Below are 23104 nucleotides of genomic sequence, written 5' to 3' on the forward strand. Positions count from 1 at the left end.
TCTTCTTGAATTATTCAAATCGGACGCTCCGTTCTCTTAAAAACTGAGTTTCCGTTTTCGGCACTTTTTGCCCCGTATCTTGGGAACGGCTAGACCTGCCTTTGCTAAAAACTAATCAGCCCGTCTTCTTATCAATACGAATCGAATGTTTTTTAAGTTATTCAAATCGGTTGATCCCTGTTCCCGAAATCGTCGAAAAAATTTGTATCCGAACTACATACATACAACACGCACACACATACCACACACACACACATACATCCATTTTTCTAAGGTGTGCCAAAATGTTCAGAAAGGTTTTGAAACGTAAAGATCTATAAAAATTTCATTTTCGATTTTTTTGCGATAAAAAATACACATTTATTATTATTTTTTTGAACGAATTCTATAAGCCGTTTTAGTAATTTTCTAAACTACGTGTTTGTTTCTGAAACTCAACCAACTCAACGATAGACCCACTCCCATTTTATGTATTTTATTACAAGAATTTTTAAATAGTTTAATTTAATGCAACAATGCCAAGGAAGGACTATTTTTACTTGAAAACATATTGCTATCTATATTTTTAAGTAAAAATCTCCGTCATAAAGCTCTAGAGACATAATCCACGGAAAAGCCCACATTGCGTTATTCAATTTCCAAAGCTCAATAAACAAAATTTGATTAAAAATTATAATTTACCTTGTTGTCCGGCGACTGAATGACGACATTCTGCAATCGCAGAAGTTGGTCGCAATTCGGCAACTGGCTCAGCAGAACGGTACCATGGATTTTGAGGGATGTTTTCCTGGGTATCGCCTCCGGATAATAATACTGATAGTGTACTGTCTAAGGCATATTCGTATGTATGTCCTACTTGATATGAGAACAGTGAACTCGCTGAAAGAATAATTATTTTGAACATTTGAAAATAATTATAAATTATGGTTACATATACAGTGTTAAATGTGCCCAATAAATTTATATTATATTTTGGTTGCTAGTAAGCTATTATTTTTTAAAAAGGCCCTTCAAATTACCAAAAATAACACTAATTTGATGGCAATAGTCAATAATCAATCATTTTAATAGGAATTAAAAGTAGATTCATAATTAAATTTTAACGTATTATTAAGTCCAAAAGAGTCAAAATTGCTTCTGTGGTCATTTGGAGAACTGAAGACAGTCTCAGAGGGGCTCACATTCAATGCAAGCCCCTCAGTTGCATTTTTGAGAAGCGGTGGATATCGGCCAATCGTCTCTATGAAGACCCGCATTTAGGTCCCCATCAATCATGAGAGTCGCATTGGTCGATATCTCCTACTTCTGCCCCCAGAAGCGCCAGACTCTTTAGCCATCCACCAATTAATTAAAATAATCGGTATATATACTTATAAAAAAACGCTGTACCACGAAACGCGAGCTTAGTCGTCGCAACGATTGTAAGTCATCTATGAAGCCTTCTTAGCTCATAGGATGCGTTTGGTTCTGATCTCTGATAAAACTAATTGTTTGACAAGTTGCATGAATTTTCTGGGAAATTCAACCTAGTTTAAATTTTTTTTGTTTAGAACACACACATAAATTGCTCCAGACTCATTTTTTAACATTTTATTATTCAATGAGACATGAAATTAAGAAACGTTTTAAAATTGTACGTTTAAAATTGTACAAATTAATGTGATACGTTTATTTTATTTCTTTCGTTTTTAAATTCTACAAGTATTGTTTATGGAAAAATGTAATGCATAATAATCTCGACATTGACTATTTAAGTTAACATGAATTGGTTTATTAACATAATACTCAGTTATTATATCATATTCATTATTCACATAATGAAATTTTAAACTAGTGGTTGCATGGTATCGTGTCTTAAGGCAAATTGTTGAACTTTCCATACCATATTTTAAAATTTTTAAAAACTTTACAATTTTTTGAAAACTTTATAAACATTTGATTTTTGAGAATGTTTTTTTTTTTGAAAAATTCGATTTTACTTATATTTTAAAATTTTTTGCAAATGTTGTATTTTTTTCAAAGCATACAATTGTTGCATAGCTATTTTAGAAATGAAATATCGAAGCACGTAAGCGTGATCAAACATTCTATAATCTTGGTACTGAACCCATAGAAATGCAAACAAAATTTGTAAAGATTTTTTTATTAACTTTCCGAAGGAGAAGTTTATGTTTTCATCAAAAATCCTATTCGCTAATTTTATGTTTTTTTGACGTTTCAAACCATTCTGAATTGAATGAGACCCAATTTGAAAAAAGTATGTGTGTGTGTGATTTCTCAAAAACGACTGGACCGATTACAACAATTTAAAAGCCATTCGATGTATCTCGATGAGGACTAGCATTTCTCAGTTTTGTGCGACGATCGCTCAAGCCGTTTTCTTTGTAATTTGGAAAAAAGTGTTAAACTTTTCGTCCACATTTAAACTATTACTGCCGAATCGATTTTAAAAAATCAAAAACTGTACGAAATATATTATTTGGAAAAAATACTGATTAGTTTTAGGTGAAAATCTACCGAGCCGTTTTCTTGAACTGTTGAAAAAAAAAATAAGGCGATTTTTATGGAACTTTTTCTGGCTATATATATCATGGTCTTATAGAACATACTGAAATATAACGGCCTTACGACAAGTAGTTTAATTTTAAAAATTTATCAAAGTTTGAGAAAATGAGTAGTTTTTTTGACGTTTGTGAAAATTAAAATTATACGATTTACTTGGTATAATGATAAAATACTTCGTCTTAATGAATATCCTAAACCATTAAAGTCCAATGAAAACTGGTTCAATTATAAAAATTATTGATTTTAGAAAATTTGCTTTAAGAAAATACTCCGAGTTAACGTGTTCGTTCGTTTTCGAAGATGTGTAATAAATTCACTCGAAATACTTTTATTCACTCATAAAATAATTTATATTTTATTGATTAAGTCGATTATTTACACATATCGGAAAGTTCATGTAACTTGCCACAAGGCAAAATACCAATACCAACTAGTTTATATTTGTACTATCAAAATAAAATTTCAAAATTTCTTATTATACCAAAAATACTATTAACTGTTAAAAAACAACATAAAAAATATGTATTTGTGTTGAATGTATTTGTGTGCTTTGAATCATCATCATCATATTTTTTTTAATAATGTAATATTTACGGCTTTTTCAAACAAATCGAATTATAAATGTTTTATAAAGAATCAAATTAAAATGTTGATGGAACGTTATATGTTAATTATATAACATAGTTGTATTGAAAATACTGATACTTATCGTTAGAAGAAATTTGTAAACGGCGCTGTCTAAAACATAAATTTAAACTTGTTTATTCCAGTATTTTCATTTAATTAACTTTTGTCTCAAAGTCAAAATATAAGCAGCATTGTGCAGCCAAGGGCAATTTTATTGAAAATAATAAGGCATCATCATTTCATAAGACTTAATTATTATATCAAATTATTTGATAAAAACTGATAAAAATTAATTTAAAATATATTCTTTGAGAATGATATGTGCTCTAACTACTATAATATTAAAATATATTATTTTAATTTAATACTTACAACTAGTGCATCCTGTGCTGCATTTAGCTGAAACAAAAATCAAACATAAATTAGTTATAAACGAATTAAATGGACAAAAGAAAGCTTATCTTCATAACACAATATGTATATAGACATGCATTATTCTCTCATATTTCCATAAAAACTCTTTGAAATTTCTTTATCTTAAGCAACAATATTTTTTTCCAATTAACCAAGTCATATCGTATAGCCGGTGACCCGTTTGACATCTGCAATTTGATAAAAGCTGTGCAAAGTATATGTGTAGTTGTTGATTAAAATTGTTATATTTTCAGCATTTTGACCTCCGATACTGCAAAAATTGCTTAGAGGGGTTTAGTAAACGTGCCAGCATTTTTTATGAGCAAGTTTCTATAATCTGTTGATATTAACAAGAAAGCTCCGGTCGCGGGCGACGAAAGGTCGCGCCCTTGTCTGGGTGACGCACTTTGGATAATTTTAGACTATTTGGTTTTCAATTCGAGAGAATTCGGTAAAATCCATGCCCGATCAGTTTCTTGTTATTGAAATGATAAGTTATCTTTTTAATAATAAAGTTATGAAACAACAATATTATGTAAATTCTAACATTCTAACATTTTGAAGTTCATAAACTATCTACTTGACTACAGTTGAGAAAATAATTATTTATTCTAGCTTTCATAAATCAAACTTACAGAAATATGTTGTTGGTTGAGTTGCTTGTAGGGTTTTTAAAAATCGGCTTTTTGACAAAAATTATAAAATTTGAAACCCGGTTTTTTATGCAGATGACAAATATACTAGATAGAAGCTAGCGTTTTCAAACATGGACTCATATCGGTTCGATAAAATTTGGAATTATATAGGTCTGTTATACTTCCCAGAAAGATTCTGTGTTATCTTTTATCTAATGTATATATTAATTTAGATTATTATATCAATGTTTGTTGAAGGAGCGAATTGCTCTCTTCAAACTTTGAAAAAGGAGTTTTTAGCCCTACAAGCCACAAATAAATTTTCAGAATTATCATATCACCCTTTAAAAACGATTAAGCCTAGTTCGGTTGCAAGTGAGAGAGAATTTTCTATTTAGGAAAATTTTGTGAGTAAACAAAGGACACTGCTAAATAAAAATCGATAGACGTCCTCAGCTTTTAGCAATCATATTTCATTAAACCAAAAAATAATTAAATATTTGAAATTAATTAATTAAAATTATTCTGAATAGAATGAACTCGGGGTTTTGTTTAATTGTTTTTAGGACTAAAATTGACAGTAACAAGTATGTTTCTATGTATGTATCTAATTTTTTATGTTTTAATTAAAAGTAAAAAGTTTTTGATTTAAAAATATATTATTTTTATTTATTCAAACTTTTTTTTCTTTCACTTTCATGAAAATATTTATATTCTCGTATGTGAAAATAATGCATGAATGGTCATTTTCAAAGTTATTTAATCGAGATCAACTATTGTTTTTTTGTTCTACTAATTGAAATTGAAATACATTTTTTTACTATTCATAAAATTGAACAATAAAAAAATTCAGTCAAAAACTGCTTTAAATCACACTAAATTTGCCAAAATTTTGTTATTACAGAATATTCGAGCAAAAATTGATTTTTTAATATTTTTTAAAATTTTATTTGCCTCGCTTACATGGAGCATTTAGCCACCTACAGCATTTCATTTTTATATTCTATATTTTTTAAATAAAAATTAATATACTATATGATAAGATAACCATACGTTCCGGTTTAGCCCAGATTTGCCTTTTTTATCCCAGATTGTTTCGGAATTTCGCAAAATATAAGTTTGAATTAAATCTTTGCAATTATAAATTTGGTAGGAAATATCTCTCAACTCATTTCAAATAATTGTATTGTTCTTCAGTGACAAAATTTCAATATATATTCGATAGACTAGAATATAAATATTTTAAATCAACATTTTATAAGCACAAAATACCATTAACTTTTGGACTACAATTCATTACAATGCATCATAGTAATGCAAAATCAGGTTTTCCACAATAATTTAGAAAAACAGTTTACAATTTTTGTTTCTGAAATCTACCAGTTACAATTTCAAATCTTTGTCTATTAGTTTATAAATAAATGGAACATTGTAGTCATATGGATAGAACGAAAGGGAAAAACAATCGGATTTTTCTTTAATTTATAGTTTTAATTATAAATTTGTTATGAAACAAGAGATTTGGTTTTCCTTTTTCGATAAACTTTCGATAAAAAATATACATCCACAAATTCCGCCATTAAAATATTTTATTATTCCGTTATTATAAACATTGATTTCTCATTTGAATAATCTCTTGTAATAAATATGGAAAAATGTTTTCAACAATGCAGAAGGCATCAGTCTTCCAATAAAATATCATTTTATTATATTTTAGTATAGAGATGACTTTAATTTAATTTATTGATATTATTTATATATCGGGTTCAATTGTTCATTTGTTAAATATAAACAAGTTGTTATTAAATCGAGTCATAACATAATCAGTAAGCAATTAAATAAATGGTATATTGCCATGAGAATAATAACATTTTGCTTGTGTAAACAAGAATATGGATAATAGAAAATGTTCCTATGATAAAATGTTATTGCATCGATCATTAAGGCGTGTTTTCATGAACTGGCCAAAGTTCATATTATTTGAAATGAAAATGTAAGAGAAGAGCTGATTTAAATAATTATTGAACTTGTGGTGCATGGCATCGTGCCTTAAGGCAAATTGCTGGGATTTCCCGTACTGAAAACTAAATTATTGAAAAAAAAACTTTGCAAAACTTTGAAATAATTAGATTTTTGAGAAATTTTTGAAAAAAATGACTTTTTTGAAAAATTTAATTTTTTTATATTTAGTTTTTTTTTTTGAAAATTTTAAACATTTTTTTTTATGAATCGCGCCGATTTGAAGTCGAAATATCAAAGCGCGTAAGCGCCGCGTAGTCGTTTAACGTGTAAACATTGGTACGGAACCCATATAAATGTACAAAAAAATTGTACTTATCATTATAATATTTATAAAATGTCTGATAATACAATGTACCGCCATATGGCATTATTTTCTACTTTTTTTATTGGATCTCCGTAAACACTGGACCTGCCTTTACAAAAATTTTACCAGTAGTTCATTTTGTCAATACAAGTAAAATGTTTTTTGAATTATTTAAATCGAACGCTCCTTCATCTCAAAAACTGAAATACCATTTTTGGCACTTTTTGCACCGTATCTCCGAAACGGATAGATCTGCCTTTGCCAAAAACTAATCAGCGTTTCTTATCAGTAAGACTCGAATGTTTTTTGAATTATTCAAATCGGTTGATCCGTGTTCGCGAAATCGTCGACAAAATTTCTATCCGCACACACACATACGTTCATTTTTTCTAAAGTATACCAAAACGTTCAGAAACCTCTGAAATGTAAAGATATATAAAAAATTTCATTTTCGATTTTTTTGCGATTACTATAACTTACCCTACGGGAAATTAAAAAATTATATCTATAACATACATTTTTATGGCAAAACCAAAAAGGCAAGTATTTTGTTAAATGAAATCTACTTTTTACAAATGGTAATGGTATTGGGCTCCTTCAGGCTCATTATACTTCATTTATTTTTGTTTATTTATTTATTTGTTTATTTATTCATAAGCAAGCCGTAATCAATAATGATAAATTATTTCAGGCTCTTGCCAATTTTTATCAAAAGAACTTACAGATTTGTAAGTATATATTATCTTGGTCGAATAACATTAATTCAATTTGTATTAATATTTGTTTTAATAGTTTTATTATTTTAGTTATTATTGCGCATTCAAAAAATTGGTATAAGGAACAGGGAAAGAACTCCTGCAAAATCATATTCTATTTTGTAGTTATTCCCGGTAATCAGAAAAATATATGTAAATAATTTATTAATTTTAAATCAAAATTTTGAGAAAAAAATATTTCAATCTGAATTCACGTGGTTTCATGACCTAAAAATATACCATTTTTGGTTTAAAATGTTAGTATTTTTAATACGTTACTTGCCACGATAATATTAGATTTTTTTTACATTGGCTATGGTAATTTTATTAGATAATATAGTTAAAATTGTCAAAAAAAACTATTAATATATTATATTAATATAATAACTAATCATTATATTTATTGTCCCTAACTTAATTTTTGTCGATTCGATCAAAAATAACATTTGAAAATATATCTTTGGTGAGAATGGCTCAGTCAGTAGCGTGCCTGACTCACACACCAGAGTTACTCGGTTCGAGTCCTGGCATTGACATAGAATTGACATTTGATTTGTTATAGAGAGTTTGAGGAGAATTTGAATTGTTGGTTTGAGGTGGAGTAGAAGTAGAAGTTAAGAAGAAGAAGCAAGGTAAGAAGAAAAAGAAGAAAAAGAAAGATCATGAGAAAAAGAAGAAGAGGAAAAATCAGAAGAAAATAGGCAATATGCAGTAGTATATGATATGATAAAAAGATAGATATATAATATACTAAAGATAGTATAAAATGTGAAAATTTGTCGTTAAGAAGAAGAAGCGAGGTTAAAAGAAAAAGAAGAAGAAGAAAGATCAGAAGAAAAAAAAATGAAGAAGTCAGTTATAAAGAAAATTGAAAAGTATAGGATATATAAAGTAGTATATGATATGTTAAAAAGATAATATATGATATATAAAGATAATATAAAATGTAAAAATTTGTAAGTATGGCTAAAGCTCTAAGTAAGCGAGGCTTATAAAAAAATAATCAAAAAAATATATATTGCTTTCAATTATTAATATTCATACAAATATTTTATTAGTATCATTTATTATATTAGTGATAGTGATTGAATTCTTTTTGTAGAATTAATAATATAGTCTAATAGATTGTGCAATGTCTTGTGTTTATAAATTGTTGATGCAAACATAGTTAATAACATCGCATAGTAACTGTTATCTAGAATTTAATACATTTATAGAGGGAAAGTTATTATAAATGACAAGGCACAAACATAAGCAAAATAAACATTCGTATCTGGTAAATCATGAATGAAAATAATTTAAATGGTTGTTATCGGTTAAACTGATCATTAAATATTGATAGACATTACTTGGAATTTCTTAGAGCATCCTGTTCAACTTTGCCATCTTTGCAAAAACTATATAAACATATATACAAATAACACATTGTATTTACATATGCACACACACATATTCTTGAACTTGATTCCTAGATATTATATTTTTCAAGATCTATAGAAACTAACAACACTATAGACACATAAAATATAATTTAATAAAATATAACACGCCTATTTTTCTGAATTATACTTTATCAGTAAATCGCTTCTCACGAGCCTCTAATATTTCACGGGGTTCATTTTGACCCTCAACTTGTAGACAATTTGTATTGCGTGTAATTTTATCTTATACGATTTTCATAGTTTTTTTTCAAAAACCGGTTTTAACCGGTTTCGATTTTTTATAAAAAAAATTTAGTCGAATAATTCTAATAAGAAATTTTAACGCAGGTTTAGACTGAAGTTATCTTATTGATCGTATTTTTTATGCAATGTAGTAGAACAAAAAATAATAATTAACCAGGTTTATGGAACAATTAATTATTACTTGTTTATATCTAATTTTTACATCTAAGGGTGTGAGTATTTTATAATAGCGAAACGAAGAACAACTATCGATTTGCAAAAGTGTTTTTTCCAATCTGGTACTTTTGGCTGCATTTGTTATTTTCATTTTTTATGGTATTATTCATACATTGAAAATCGATATTTTCTGCTAAAAACCGTTTTTTCCAATTCCATAATTTTCCTCCGAAAACCGCTTTTTAAAAACCAACGAACCCCAGTTTATGATTTTATATTATAGATATAGATTTATATTTGAATTTGACTACATAAAACCTACTTGAACAAAATTTTAGTAAATATTACAAAAAACCGTTCTGAAAGATCTAAATCATTCAACTCGTGATTAATAAAATATTTTTGTATCTATGTAAACAGAATCCTGAACTGAAATATGTTTTTTATGAGTTGTTTGTCAAAATATTTGTTATGTTCATTAAAAAAATGAATTTTATTTCTAAGATATGTGTTGGCCAATTCTCATACTTTTAAATTGAACAAAAATAGGCTAGTCCAATAGAGTCAAAATATAATTTCGCCAGTTAATTAAGTTATAATTATTATATAAAGCTATAATCATATTAACAATTATTATTTATATAAAGCTATAATCATATGATATGATTGGTCAAATAATAATTAAAATACTAGGTAAGGCTATTTTGGTTTGACTGGTACAATAGAGACAATTATCAAATTGTGCTTTAAGGCGAATTGCTAAAATTTCTCATATTTAAAACAAATATAAGTTCAAATGCTTTGAAAAAAATCTAAGTTTTTTTTTCAAACTTTTGAATTTCTGACTTTTAAGTTTTTGGCAACATATTGCAATTAATTTAATCATTTATTTTAGTAATAATATCATAGAGTTGAACATTTTGTATATATCGCATAAAATAATATGGCTTTACATAATTAACAGCTTTTTTGTTATTTTTAATTTTATATGAGAGCAAAATTTCATACAAATTCAATTGGAACCCAATATCGATATTTCAAGTCTCAAACTAAGTCTACTAAAAAATTAAAATTAACATTTATTGGCGCAGAACCCAAAATTTAGTGAATATATGCTAAGCATTGAAAGCTCTATAAAAAGTTTGGTCTTCAAATTGCCATTTTAAGCTCCGAAAAGATTGGACCGCCTTCATCAAAGAGCAAATATGGGTTTTACGCATTAAAATTGAATAATTTTTTAACTAATTAAATTGGTTCAGCTGTTTTGTCCAAAACACTTCCATACATACACACATTCATGCGTTATTTTTTCTAAGGTATGACAAAATGATCTGGAAAAGTAAAAATCTCCAAAGGTTATCGTCTTCATTTTTTTATGCAAAAACAGGAAACGTATTAGTAAAATGAAGTTTGTCTAAATTCATATCGCGCTTTTTCATTCAATCGGTATGTAAAATCATATTACTTTTGTTACTTTTACTTTTTGGTTTTCATTCTGGTTAGATTTTTTTTTAATATCTACGCCTATTTTATTATGGAGCATAAGAAACTTTTTGGTAGTACTTATTGTTAGAATGTCTAAATCGAATGCCAATCCAGAGATTGGACGTCCAGGTATAATAATATGGTTAGGATGTGGTACATAAATAAAGTACTATAAATCTTTTATCGTGTATTTAAAATAAATAATACAAAAACTAAATATTAATGTTATTAAACATATTTCACAAGTAACATATTGAATCGTCATTTAAAGATCTATTTTGATTTTGACGCTTTAATTCTCGTAAGCTATTTAAATTTCGTAAGATTCAGATGGCGTGATTTGGTGTAATTTTAATTCTAATTAACTAAAAGTACTTTTTATAAAATTTTGAATGAAATTTCGCGTCCTCTGCCAACGGCCGGTGCCGCCGGGTTGAGCGGCGGTTGGATAAAATTGCTTGATTGCCGTGTGACAATTTGTTATGATACTGCGGTGTGTCAGTCATTGTTAGTTTATTCAATTACCTCTATGCTATTTGTTTCAGAGATTTCAATCACAAACTTACATACATATAAATATGTATGCATGTATACATTATGATCAATTTGGAATTTTGGAGTCGGTCAATTTCTTAATAAGCCAAAATATCAAACGTAAACACCAAGAAAATTAAAAATTATCACGCTTTATTTTATTGTAAAATTATTTAGTATTGCAAAGTTATTTTGCTAATATATAATTTTCTTTTAGTTCTTGAACAAAAAAAAAATCTAATACTTCTATATTCGCGTTCTTATCTTTGCTGCACTGTCCTTAGTTAATTTCCCGAAAAGCATTGATATTGAAAGGGCAAGTTCACGGTCAACGAATTGTAAAAAAAATTTCAGTATGTAATCACCAATATTAGAAGGCACCAATAAATATGTTGTTGTAAGAAATAGATTAACATTTTTATCCGAAATTTGGAATATCACTACTTTTGCAGTAACACTTTATTGCAACAATTACAGGTTTATTAGATTGCACTTTATAAGGCATAATATTTTAACACTTTTTAGGAATAAGCACTACACATTTTATACTCAAACACTCAATCAATTTATATGGAAGATGCTTATATATAACACCCTTAATCTAATTATTTTAAAATTTAAAAAAGCATTTCAATTTCCATGTATTTTTTCAAAACAAATGCTTTTAAAAGCATGCAGTGCAAAATCGAACAATTTAAGGAAAATCCAGCTTAACGACACCAGGAAAATTTTTTGGAACGCCATGAAAAATTAATCCGCGTTTTGACACTGCATGTGTAATAATTGTTATTTACGATGATATTCTAATAAACAAAATCAAAATTTGGCTTACCTGCTTGTGTGCTTTGGAATCCCGCCTGGATGAGCAGGAAACAAAAAAGGAACAATTGTGGTGGCCGCGTATTAGCCATCGTTCTGTTCATTCGCGGCGGCAAATCAGGGAGAACTGATTACTCAAACGTCCATCAGCGCCTTATATAGAGTTCGCTGATACAGATTAAATGTTGCTCGGAATATTTACAGAAGCACTAACCCTCAGAATCTCACATGCCTTTTCTTGTTTTATCACTGATCATACAAAACTGTTGTTTCCGATGATAGTAGTCGTACATGTCTTCTGCATTTTTGAACTTCTTTGTATGCGTGGGCCTGATCAATTGTCAATACGACGATGATGCCACTGTACCAAACACCATCGTCCAAATCTAATTGTAATATTATTATTTTTAAATCGAAGGTAAACTCATTTATTAAATTTTCGGTGTTAACAACTATTCACAAAAAAATGTTAATATAAATATTTATACATTTCAAGTAATGATTAGTTGTCGTCATTACCTAAATAAATTAGTGGTGCATGGCATATTGTCCTGAGGCAAATTTCTGGAACTTCCCGTACTGTAATTAGATTTATTTGAAAATTTTGAAATAGATTTTTTTAAAGTATGAAAGAGTAATTTTTTTATTTATTCCGCAATATATTCATTTCCATATTTCAGTCAGGCAGGTATGCCTGGTATAAGAGATTATAGATAGATATTTTTATTTCGGTACGTAATTTGTTGAAAAAGCTGCTTGCACTTCTAAGGGGGCCAGTACGTCCTTTATTTGTGTTTTTGTTATTTTTTTTATTTTTAATTTTGAAATTTTTGAAAAATTTTGACTTGGCCGACTTTATTTGTTTAAACAATATAAGTGAAATTTAAATATCATAAATTTTGGTACTAAACTCACAAAATAGAAAAAAATTTACTTATTAATAAAATCTATAAAATATCTAATAATTTCATGTACATACGTCTAATGAGCGATTTTTGTCCGCCAAATGGCTTTCTTATATTTTATTTTTTTCTGGTTATCGAAAACCTCTGGACTAGCCTTTCTAAAAATTTAATTATTTCCTCATTCCGCCAAGAAAAATATTTTTTCAATCATTCAAATCGGACGATCTGTTTTCTCGAAAACTGATTTGCCATTTTTTGCACTTTTTGCCCGTATCATCGAAACTAACCTGCACGTCTTCCCATCAACAAAAATTTGTATTAATATCTATCAATTTTTTCTAAGGTATGTCAAAATATTCAGAAACTTTTAACATGTTAAGATGAAAAAAATATGTTTGTTTTTTTGTTATTTTGATTATTATAACTAACCCTACTGGAAGTGAAGCTGAAAGTAATTTTTAAGTTAACTTCAATATATCGGTTTGAAAATAAATACTGGTTAGGTTGATTCCTAATAAGAAGTCAACGCCATTATGTTTTTGCTAAAGATAACTAAACATAGCTAAAATAACTCACCAATACAAGTAAAATGTACAAGTATACAAGTAAAAGTAAATTACCATTTTAGGATCTTTTTGCCCCGTATTTTCAAAACGGCTGGACCTGCCTCGAAAAAAAATTATTCAGCACGTCTTCCCATCAATAAGAATCGAATGTTTTTTGAATGATTCAAATCGGTTGATTCGTGATCTCGAAATCGTCGACGAAAAATAGTATCGATACATACATACACACACACATACATCATTTTTTTTCTAAGGTATGCCAAATTGTTCAGTAACGTTTAAAACGTAAAGATATAAAAAAAAATTATTTTGGATTCTTTTGCGATTACTATAATTTACCATAAAAATGGTCTTTAGACATATAAACAACAAATTATCAGATATTTTATAGAGATTTTAATAATAAGTACAAATTTTGTTTACATTTTGGGTGCTGTATCAATTTTCATAATGTTTAACGGTTTGGCTACGACGCGGCGCTTACGCGCTTCGATATTTCGTTGCTAAAACAGATATACAAAGCGCGATCGCTTTGAAAAAAATTCATAATATTCTAAAAAAATCAAAATTTTTGAAATATCTCAAAATTGTCAAAAAAATAAAGCATTTAAAAATGTGAAATTACCGTACGAAAAATTCCGATTTATTATGTGTAATACTATTTTTTTTAAATATTGATACTTTTACTGATCTTTACGTATTCTTATGAAAGATCTTGCAGAATAAATACTGTGAATATTTCATTTTTAATAACATGAGTATGTCGAGGTATAATGGTTAAGAACGTTACCGATTCGATCTGGACCTCAGTGATTTCGATATCAAGCAGTATGATAACAAAGTTACATTTAAGGTTATAGATTTCAAATATTATTTTAAGCAAGAATCGCCTTTCATGGGCATTGCTGCAACATATATCAGCCGATGGTACTAGATATACGTATCTAGTCTACACATAAAAAGAAGCAAGATTGACCGCTGGGTTGCCCTCTCGAGAAAAATGCTAAGTTCTGATCGCTGTTGAAAAAATTATAATATGCTTCCTATATTGAAAACGTATATAATTCGAAGTGAAAAGCAACTGATTTTAAAGCAAGTTCAATATTGTTTCTTAAGTTTAAAGAATAGGTTTTCTTGAAAGATGCAAATATTTGAAATTAATACAATATTTCAATCGGGGAATCCGGTAGATGTTAAGCAATTGATATAATCGTGGTTACAGAATCTTACATAATATACTTAATTATAGATATGTTACATTTAATAGTCTAAACATGTTAAAAAATCCGATGATAACGTACGCACGCTGCGATAGTGTTAATATTTAATGATAACAGCAATTTATTTCAAGTTTACGCGTGCTCTCTATATATTATTTATTATTATTTTTTGAAATGACAGTGTTTGTTTATACGTTCATTGTATAATGGAAAGTTTCGGTAGATTTAGTATTCTATATTGAATTTCGAAGTGTTTTTTTTTAATTAAAACAAACATTTTAATACTAATTCAAAGGCGATTGCATGCAAGTTTATTACACCAAATTAGCTAATCCGCTTCTCAAAATTCAAAATGTGGTTAAAATTATCAACTAAGTGATGTGTGAAATTAATAAATAAATTAACTGTTTCTTAAGTGTTGATGGTAGTGTTAATAATAGAAATTAAAAAACTCTAATTCTAAAATTAATGTAGAATGGAAGTAGATTTGGCACACAGACACTAACGACAAAGCTCTTTTCAAACTATTAACCATGAAACTCTAAAAGCATCGGTTAAACTCTAAAATCATAAATCATATGATCCACTAAATGATTTACAGACAAACAAAGCTTCTTTTGGAATTATTAAGCATGAAACTATAAAAGCTTAAGATCGAACTTTGAACAAAATATATATTTTATACAATAGTTTATACTCTGTTGGTAAAAATAAGTAAACAAATTTACATATGAATTATTTATTGAAGCAAAAAATTGAAACTCACAAAGCGACTGACAAACAAACAACAAAGCTTCTGTTAGACTTAAAGTACGAAATTCTGAAAGCTTCAGTTCAAACTTTGAATAAATCATATCTTATACATAAAATTCTTCTGTACGGATGTATAAATTGATACTCCTCTTAAACGGTTATTCGGATTTTGATAATTTTTTTTAGAGTTTATCAAAGAAAATTTTTAAGATTTAATGAACAATGTAACTATAGTAATATTGTAGAAATTATAAAAATATATAGCAAAAATTACAAAAACACACTTATCTTGTTTGACATTGAAAACATTTAAGCCATCATCTGCTTAAAATGTCAGTTCATTGAAATTTGAATTTAGCTGAAATTATGAGCCTAGATAATATTAGAATATAATATACAAGAAAAATGTAATGTCTACATTATTATTACCGAAAAGCAGCTGAGATGTGCCAGTAATTAAAATAATGTAAAAAACAGTCAGCAGTATATGTTCGATAGATGAAATTATACTATTCACTTTAATAAATAACACAATAAGTCCAAAATTGCATATAAATCATTTTTTTAAACTTATGCAAGTTGTATTTTGCTTTACTTTACTAAATTATTTCAATACAAATGAATATTTCTTCTTATTAAAAAAATGATTCAGAATTCATGGGTCAAAAATTCATTTGTTTGGCATTGGATATGAAATATTTAGTAATTGTAATTGCCAAAAAGCAATTAATATATGGTACGCGATTATACAAATTATATACTAAACTATTGAAGGAATTATATTGGGTGGAAGTTTCAAAGATGATATTGTTCTTTTACCGCAGATACTATATTTATTCTTTCTGAATTTCTTATACTGATGAAAAACTGCAATGTTTAATACGTATAGCTTATGCTAAGACCATAAATGGGAAAATATTAAATAGGATATTAAAAAGTATAGAATAGAATATTTAAAAAATTGGAACTTAAATAGTAGACGTGGGTACAGGACAACGTCATTTACTATATTTATATAATATTTATGTTTATATTCTGTTTCCAACAATAAGTAATTGAATTTTGCATATGAATTATTTGTTGAAGCAAAATAATTCACAAAGCGACTGAAAGACGAGCAACATGGCTTCTTTTCAAATTTTTAACCATGAAACTCTAAAAGCATCGGTTCAAACTTTGAATAAATTATATATTTATTTAATATTTATGTTTATATTCTGTTTCTAACAGTAAGTGATCGAATTTACAGATGAATTATTTATTGAAACAAAATCATCCACAAAGCGACTGTACAAACAACAATTGATGATACTTTGATCATGATAATACAACGAACTTCGAAATGGTGAGAATTTAAGTGAAGTGTAGATTACAATATATATAAGAATCAATTCTAATGATATCGTTTGAGGAGTTCCTTTATTTTATTATTTGCATAACAATGATATCGTCAACTAAGAGCAAATTTATCTTCAGAATGAACTTCAATGTTTACATTTTATTTGCTTCTATGAAGTCATCATATAAAATGATAATATTAATAAAAATTATTTAAATATTGATTTAAAATATCAAACTAGTGGTACATGGCATCGTGCCCTAAGGCAAATTGTTGGAACTTTCCGTACCGAGCATTAAATTTTTTTAAAATGTTAAAAATTGTTTTTGAACTTTCAAAATATTAGATTTTTGAGAATTTTGTACATGTGTGTATGCGGATACAAATTTTTGTCTACGATTTTGGGAACACGGATCAATCGATTTGTGTAGGCAAATTAGATTTTGGGAAATGCACGACCAGCCGTTTCGAAGATATGGGGCAAAAAGTTCCAAAAATGATAATTCAGTTTTTGAGAAAATGGAGAGTGCGATTTGATTGATTGAAGCATTTGATTTCTATTGACGAAATGAATAACTGATTACATTTTTGAAAGGCAAGTTTAGTGGTTTTGGAGATCCAATTAAAAAAGGAACTAGTGGTGTATGGCATCGTGCCTTAAGGCGATTTGCCGGAACTTCCCGAACCGTAACGAAATGACCGAGAAATATTAAATGTTTTCAAATAGATTATTATAAATACTGTAACATTTTTAATATTTATAAGAATTATATAAATTGAATTACAAAGTTAAAATTAATTGTTTAAAGTATATAAGTGAGTTTTAGATCTTTATCCAGAATTAAAATTAAAATCTGAATTATTCTCGATATACAAAAAAATTTTTCTTGTATAAAAACCAAAAACAATTGTTTAGTCAACACAAGCGGTTTGTTTTTTAGATCATTCAAATCGAATACTCCGTTCTCTCAAAAACTCGGTTTCTATTTTCTGCACTTTTTGCTCTGTATCTCAGTAACGGCTGGACCTGCCTTTGTCAAAAACTAATCTACACATCTCCCTATCAAATAGGAAACGATTAGTTTTTGAATTTTTGAAATCGGTTCATCCATACGCCCGAAATTGTCTTCAAACATACACACACACACGACCAATTTTTTCTGAGGTATGCCAAAATGTTCAGAAACCTCTAAAACATAAAGATAGCAAAAATTTTCATTTTCGATTTTTGGCCCATTACTATAGCTTACCCTACGGGAAGTTAATTACTGATTATTTGAGTATTTAGGCAGCGTTTGAGGACTTTGCATCTAAAAGCGCTTATACATGAATAAACTAAAATTAAACTTGTTTAATTAAAAATAGCACTGCTGAAGTGATAGAATATCTTGTTTGCAATTTCAAATGTACGCTTCACGCAATCTCGTTAACTTTTTTTTTCGATAAGTAGCTATATTATGTATGCCGGAGAGCCGAGATCCATCCACAAGTCATAAACAAGGGTCACAATTGCTTTTATCAATTGACGACAATGCCCGACTTGATAATTCGATCTTAAAATAATACATTTATACAGATAATTGACATGCTAATAAACATAATGCTTCCTGTGAATGAACAAAAATTAAGATTCTATGCGTCGTAAAAATGTTTACGTGGAATGTCATCGATTTAGATATCTTTGATTTTGTTCTTTTACTAATTATAAGTCATGTGGAACACATCTTGAATACTTCTACATGAATTCTATCTTGCGCATATGGTCAGAAATGATATCTTGAGCTGAATTAAGCCTTTCTGCGATTTCCTATATTGTCAGAAGAGCTTCTTGCTTCAACATTACCTTAAGGAGTTACACCACTGTAGCAGCCAAAAAAGCGTATATTTTGCCATTTTTTTCGAGAGGAACTTGTATATTTTTGCCATTTTTTTTTCAATCACAATAATTGTTAAATCACTTACTACTTATTTAGATGTTCTCAAACTATTGAAGTTCTCAAGTAATTTTTAATTTTGAGCAACCCCAGGTGCAATAAATACTGTTAGAACAGTTAGTAAACGTATTAAACTTGTGGCGACATTTGGAAAAGAAGTCTTCAAATTGTATTTGTATGTGTGTTTTTAATGTTAATTTTCAAAGACGAATTCGAATAAATAAATTTGTATAGAAACCCGAAGCAATCTTAAACTAGTGGTGTATGGCAAATTGCCGAAGCTTAAGCAACGGGAATTGCCGTACCATTTTTTTTTTTTTTTTTAAAAAAAAAGATTAAATTTGTTTTAAACTTTGATAAAATAAGATTTTTGAGAAATTTTAAATTTTTGAAACGAAAATGACTTTTTTGGAAACTTTGGAAAATGTTTTTTTTTTTAGTTTCAAATATTTTGGAAATTTTGAACTTTTTTTCAAAGCAATCGCACTGGTTTAGCTGCATAGAGACGCAATATCGAATCGCGTAAGCGCCGCGTCGCCGTCTAACGGGCAAACGATTTACGAAACCCATTGAAATGTAAACAAAATTGATACACTTAAAATCTCCACAAAATATTTGAAAATTTGATGTGCGTATGTCTAATGATTATTATTGACCTCAAAATGGTGTTTCTTTTACTTTTTTTACTAGATCTCCGAAACCGATAGACCTGCCTTCCCAAAAATTTAATCAGTTCTTCATCTAGTGAATACAAGTAAAATGTTTTTTGAATTGTTAAAATTGGACGCTCCGTTCTCTTAAAATCTGAGTTCGTTTTTGGCACTTTTAGCCCCGTATTTTCGAAACGGCTAGACCTGCCTGTGCCAAAAATTAATCAACACGTCTCCTTATTATAACAGGCGAATCGATTGTTCTTTGAATAATTGAAATCGGTTGAACCGTGTTCCCGAAATCGTCGACAAACATTTGAATCCGCACACACACACAGACACACTCACACATACATCTATTTTTTCTAAGGTATGCCAAAATGTTCAGAAAACTTTGAAACGTAAAGATGTATAAAAATTTTCATTTCAGATTTTTTGCGATTACTATAACTTAGCCTGCGGAAAGTTAAAAAATAATGCGATTTGACGGTCAAAAACTTATAATATATTAAATAATTAATCAAATTATGTTCAAATTGTGTGTGTCGTAACCCTTAGCGAAACGCCATTTGTACAATGTGTGCCTAATGTGTGTGAATATCCTCTAAGTCGCGAAATACGACGAAACTTTGACAGATGGAAAATGTGGACTGTGATTATTTCAAAACAAATGAAGAGTTGTATATATTGACATTGTATTTGCATTTTCAAATACATGATGCCAAAGTCCTATTAATCTAATTGAATTCAAATATGTATTTATACATTTAAATATTTTGTGTAACATGGAATCGTGTCCTTTATGTGGCTGCACTCTGAATAATACAAATAATAGGTTAATTGAAGAACAATGCGGCCACAAAAAATGTAGAAATTGCTTTATACAAGAATTTGCAGGCTGCAAATTATGTGAGCAGAAAAGTAACATACTTCTAAAAAATGCAAACAATTCGTCACCTTGCACAAAAAACAAAATTTTCGATAAGAGTCCATCTAAAAATAATAAGAAATATAATGGCCAATTAAAATTGAAGACTGAATGGACTATTCTTAGCAAGACAACTGCGAATGATGTGATGAAAAACATACATGATGATTTATCTGTTCGTAATATTAATTCTAATTTGGAAGAAAAAGATACATCGAAATTATGTAAGCCAAGCGATACAAGTAAAATAATAGTATCAAATTTGAAAATTAATAAATCAAAGAGTAATAAAAAGTGTAATAAATTTTCTTTGCCTTCACATATAACTATATTGGAAACAACACCAAATACTATTTATGAATGTACTATATGTAAAAGTAAATTCAAGTTTAAATATCATTGTAAATACCATGAAGCATGCGAAACAGGTGCAAAGCAATTCAAATGTGATACATGTTCAAAAGTAATTACTTTTTGTATTATGAATGCTATATATGTTAATCAATTTGCATTATAAAATACAATTCACTTTTTTTCAGGAATTCAAAACTTTGCCTCATTTGAATTACCATATGAAGAGTCATACAGAGGCATCACGTACTAAATGTGATATTTGTGGAAAACAGTTCTCACATATTGGTTCGCTAAATCGTCATTTAAAAGCACACACAAGCAAGTATAATTTAAAAAAATTTATAAGATGATTTGCAAACATTTTGCAAAATTAAATTTAAGAATTTGATTGACATATGTTTATTTGTGATATTTTGTCCAAATAGTATTTATCCAATATTTTGTAAACTTTGGCCAATTTGATCAACATATTATAAATATTTTATTATAAGTCACGTTGAAAAATATATATATTTTAGGTATAAATGCTTATCAATGTGAATTGTGCACTTCATCTTTTAAAACAAAAGAATCACTGACGGCACACAATACAAGGCATAAAAATGAAACATTATTTTCTTGTCAAAAATGTGAAAAAAGATTTAATGATAAATCTAATTTACGTAAGCATATGATGACACATAATTTAGAACTTAAAAATTACTTATGCGAGTTGTGTGGAAAATCCTTCAAAATTCGGTGGTCTCTTATTGCCCATAAATTAGCACACACTAAAAGCAAATTTCATAAATGTTCAAAATGTAAAAGTGTTTTTAGTAGTTATCCCAGTCTGAGACGTCATTATTTAAGTCACTCCGGTAAGTATCAAAATTGATAAATTTCATTTATTTATTTATATAATTAGTTATTGTTTTTTACTCGCATCTGAATTTTAGGCAAACATTATTTATGTAATTATTGTGATATAAAGTGTCAAAGGAAAGATAATTTAATAAGACATATTAGAAATACTCATCCCGGCAAGGATACAGCTTACATTAATAATAAATTGCATAAATGTGTTAAAAGAAGTTTATCTTATGACAAACCCATAAAAAAACAAATAGTTTTTGAAATGAATAAAGATAAAAATAAAAATAGTGATAAAGAAGATTTAGTACCAAATATAAATACTTCAAATAATATTCTGCTAGAATCTAATACAATACCACATAATTCAAATAAAGACCCAATGGATTACAGCAATGGTTTTTCATTACAAGAAAAGAAATTCAGAATACCTGTAATCAATGGACCCATAAAATTATCTTTCAAAAATATGCAACATTCAGTTAATAATGTTAATTCACTTAATACATCCAAAAACGACAACAGTAAGGCATGTGAAGATCACCATATAGAAATTTACCGGAAAATACTTCAAGCACCTTCAGCGAGAAAAACATCAGGATCAAGTACTGAAACAAGTGGATCCATTGAACCTACATTTAACAATATTAATAAAACAAATACTTCTAAAAGTTTAAATGGTATTGACTCGCTGAGTGATGAACAAAGAAAAGAATATCAACATATTGAAATTTATCGTAAAATTTTAATGCCATCATACACACAAAAAGACAAAGTAGATTCAAATTGTTACAAATCTAACACTCTTAAAGATCACTTCACAGAAACACAAAGTCCTGAAAAATTTCATGCAAGCATTTTGACTTCTGATAATAAGCCATATACAAATTATATAAGTTCCGACAAAATGGGTGAAATAAATCACAAAGATTATGATAACCATGTCAGCACAATAACTTTAGTTGCTGGAAATAAAATTATGTGTTCCTTAAATGAAGATCTACGAACTGTACCTACAATGATTAATCTTTAATTGAATATTAACCTTTAATTATAGATATAAATATTGTTATTAAAAATCTGTAAAACTTTCAAAAACAAACATTAAATTTATAATCTATATTTTACAGGATAAACCAAACAATTTTGTAATGATCAATACACATTCAAATACAATAACATCTAAAGACATTTTTTATATCAATTATGTATAATGCCTATTGCTAGTGTTATTATATAAACTAAGTAATCTAACATTGCTAATCTATGCATGTCTATTAAATTTATGTTTTGTGCAACTATTGTGTCTTAATTGCAGGTTTATTTGGACTTTAATTAAACTAGTGTAAAAGCAAATGGCTTGAAGTGCAAAACTTTTAAACACAGTAATAGGAAAAAATCGTTACAATTAATTATTGCATTCAGAAACTTAATATTCATTTTAAAGACCTGCTTTCATGTAAGGTATTGTCATACAATAATATAAAAAATATAAGTTCTTTATCAAACCCAAATTGTAATAAAAGCATTATTTACATCACATTAAGTAAGTCAATACATATGTTTCATAGTAAAGCTATCACAATAAAAATGCGCATATGAAAA

The 23104-nt window shown here is 28.0% G+C and overlaps 2 protein-coding genes across 3 annotated transcripts; one reads left to right on the forward strand and one right to left on the reverse strand.

Annotated features, from left to right (window-relative positions):
* Nucleotides 1-681: 681 nt before the first annotated feature.
* On the reverse strand, nucleotides 682-12119 carry LOC113367227 (apolipophorins-like; the record flags this gene model as incomplete). Its single annotated transcript, XM_026608855.1, has 3 exons — nucleotides 12015-12119; nucleotides 3565-3591; nucleotides 682-879 (listed from the first exon to the last, which is right to left on the reverse strand). Coding segments are annotated over exons 1-3 (316 nt in total), but the record flags the coding sequence as incomplete, so codon positions are not given.
* An 8166-nt stretch (nucleotides 12120-20285) lies between these two features.
* Nucleotides 20286-22653, forward strand: LOC113367196 (zinc finger protein 723-like). 2 transcript variants are annotated; one of them, XM_026608827.1, is made up of 4 exons: nucleotides 20286-20759; nucleotides 20836-20968; nucleotides 21169-21507; nucleotides 21586-22653. In XM_026608827.1, exons 1-4 carry the CDS (start codon nucleotides 20445-20447, stop codon nucleotides 22530-22532), a joined length of 1734 nt encoding a protein of 577 aa, XP_026464612.1. In that variant the 5' UTR covers nucleotides 20286-20444; the 3' UTR covers nucleotides 22533-22653. The 2 variants fall into 2 exon arrangements, with proteins under 2 accessions (XP_026464612.1, XP_026464620.1); XM_026608835.1 differs by having other exon boundaries at nucleotides 20286-20520.
* The last annotated feature ends 451 nt before the right edge of the window (nucleotides 22654-23104 follow it).

Source organism: Ctenocephalides felis, unplaced genomic scaffold (genome assembly GCF_003426905.1).
Source record: "Ctenocephalides felis isolate EL2017-DRISC unplaced genomic scaffold, ASM342690v1 CF-g0.4_SCAFFOLD_00671, whole genome shotgun sequence".
Taxonomy (NCBI): Eukaryota; Metazoa; Arthropoda; class Insecta; order Siphonaptera; family Pulicidae; genus Ctenocephalides; species Ctenocephalides felis.